The sequence below is a fragment of the Coenobita brevimanus genome, chromosome 17, assembly GCF_032717465.1.
Source record: "Coenobita brevimanus isolate Jiangsu-jjx chromosome 17, ASM3271746v2, whole genome shotgun sequence".
NCBI classification, from domain to species: domain Eukaryota; kingdom Metazoa; phylum Arthropoda; class Malacostraca; order Decapoda; family Coenobitidae; genus Coenobita; species Coenobita brevimanus.
The window spans coordinates 39,346,196-39,348,854 of NC_136970.1; the positions used below are offsets into that span (position 1 = coordinate 39,346,196).

A 2,659-nucleotide genomic window follows, 5' to 3' on the forward strand; every position below is an offset into this window, starting at 1 on the left:
ATATATATATATATATATATATATATATATATATATATATATATAGATAGATAGATAGATAGATAGATATATAGATATAGATATAGATATATATATATATATATATATATATATATATAATATATATATATAAGTACAGCCAGCATCAGTCCTGCCAGTGTGAGAGAGTCTTCCTAGTTGGAATAATTTTGTCTGCCAGGGTCTTTATTTTATCCACTGACTCTGGTGTCATGGTGTTAATATTATTTTACCTCCAAATTATTATATCACTGTAGGACACTTTTCAAACGGCAAGGGTTATATATGGCATTAATTAATCCCTCCTTGATAAAAGATCCTTCGTAAGTTACAGAAAAATCGTCAGCAAGTAGGAATTAAAAAAAGAAAAAAAAAAAGTCACTGAATTTACGAGGATAAACGAAAAAAAAAATCATCTTGCTGAAGGGGACGCGGGAATATAAATAAAACCTTGAAAAAAAAAAAAAAAAGTACGATAAGGCATCCAAACACAATTTCGGGACAAAACTTTATTTTTACAGAACCAGTTGTATGGCTAAAGCTGGTATTTGGACAGACATCCCTATCTCGTACAAATGGCTGCTTTTATTAATAAGTACGTGTAATTATGTGTGATTACAGTATGTATGGCAAGATTTGAAAGACTGTGAATAATATTAGGCCTGTCAGTTGATGCCAAGGTCCAATGGGGGTTCAGTGATGAGATGATTACTTTCATTTCACTGGACAAGCTGTTTTCTTCCTGTTTCACATTTTCTCTTCTTGTTTGCATCAACCAGGTGGACTCCAGGAAACCGGCCACTTCAAACGGGCGCTCCCAGAGATCTTGAAGGCTCTGTTGATGTACTGTAGCGTGGTAGTGAAGGGCATGGGTGAGTGTGTGCTGGGGTATGAATGGAATCAGGGGCAGTGAGAGTACTGTTAGTTAATCATGTAAACACAGACATCCAACACAGTGATCCCTTGTTATGAAGCATTTGGTTATAGCGGGTGTTCTTTACTGCGGCTAAATGAAAATCTCCATCCCTGCTGATACCACGCATTTACTGTTATCAGGCACCTTAGCTGGTTACTGTTGACAATGATGGTTGTTTCTGATGGCTTTGAGAGATTTAGATTGGGCATTACACGAGATAATGCCAGGGGGTGGAGACTACTAAAGTCCCGTCCAGACGATCGAGCAATGCCCGCGGGCACAAGCGAGCAGTTTGCCTGTTGACGGGCTCACCGCTTGTGCCCGCGGGCAAATGTGTAAATTGCCCGTGGCAATTTACACATTTGCCCGCGGGCACAAGCGGTGAGCCCGTCAACAGGCAAACTGCTCGCTTGTGCCCGCGGGCATTGCTCGATCGTCTGGACGGGCCTTAACTCTCCACCCAGTACCCTCAGATCCCTGTACCTCGAGCCCGTCTCAGGTCTCTATATGGTACGTGTTTCTTCCCAGTTGTGCTCTTTTCATCATTTGCTTTTAACCTAACCAGTCTGTGTGTGTTCCTGATGCTTGCCATCATCATCATCATCATCAGCCGTTGAGTGTCCACTGCAGGACCGGCCTATCCCTACCGAAGCAGGGACGATACAGCCAATGTATCTCTACCCAGTGGCTTAGGCTGTCTGGTAGAGACTGTATGTAGGGTGAGAAGTGCTTGTGAGTGTGATTGTAGTGTTGTAGTGGCTTTGGATGTGTGTGTAGTCTGTGAACCAAGTGTAATCGGACCGCCTTAAACCGATTGGGTGCAAGCATACTAGTATGCGACACTGGTTCAACCACAGCACCCCTTATGTCCGCCAAAGAGGTAAGTGGCTCGGTGAACGCTTCCCAAAGTTTTTACAACTCTGGCGGAAGGCGAACCCGCGTCCACCAGTGTACAAGACGCACACTCTACCACTGTACCACAGAGGCTCTGATGCTTACCATATTATTATTTATGTGCAGTATACTGTGGTAGGTGGAGGCTCTCACCATCCACTCACTCGATGTAGTGCTGCTTTGGGTGTCTGCCCTTTCTTTTCTTCCTTCCTTACTCTGTCTTTCCTTCTTTCATTCCTCTTCCTTTCGCCTATAGGTGACTTTACACTCCCTCTTCCGTGTTTCTTTCCTTCATTCTTTCCTCCTCCTTCTGCCTGTGGGTGACTCTATACTAAATGACAGGCCAAATGGTTTCCTGTACACCAGGAAACCATTTACTACGCTGGGTGGTAACCATATAACCAAATTATGGCGTCTGGTGGTTTAGTGGGTAATTACGGCGCTCCAATCGGATTGAGCCGGTGAAGGTTTATATCCAAGGGGTGGTTGGGGTTTATTGTTCACGTAATGCCACTCTGGGAGGAGTAAGGCTGGTCACTCTGATCTTAAATATCAGAACCAACTTGTCTAGCCCCGGGCTCCTAACGCTCCTCATGGGGAAAAGTAGGATTGGATGATGGCTGGATGGCTGGAAGGATTTAGTGGGTCTGAACTGTTATAAAAGAGAAAATCTTGGTGTACAAGTGGGGTGCCCGGTACCAATTAGTATAAATCACCTAGTTTTTTTTTTTTTTTATGTGTCCGACCCTAGGCATAAGCTTGACAGTCTGCTCCCAAGGCCCAGTAGTCCTCCTACATACCATGTACCACTACATGTCACCACTTCGGCAC

At 43.7% G+C, this 2,659-nt stretch overlaps 1 protein-coding gene across 1 annotated transcript in view; it reads right to left on the reverse strand.

Moving 5' to 3' along the window:
- Window positions 1-789: 789 nt before the first annotated feature.
- The window catches only part of LOC145391157 (putative neural-cadherin 2), a 93,100-nt gene continuing 91,230 nt past the window's right edge, over window positions 790-2,659 (reverse strand). The window contains exon 33 of the mRNA XM_080265836.1: window positions 790-901. Coding sequence (XP_080121962.1) covers window positions 790-901 — 112 coding nt within the window. The remainder of the gene's footprint in view (window positions 902-2,659) is intronic.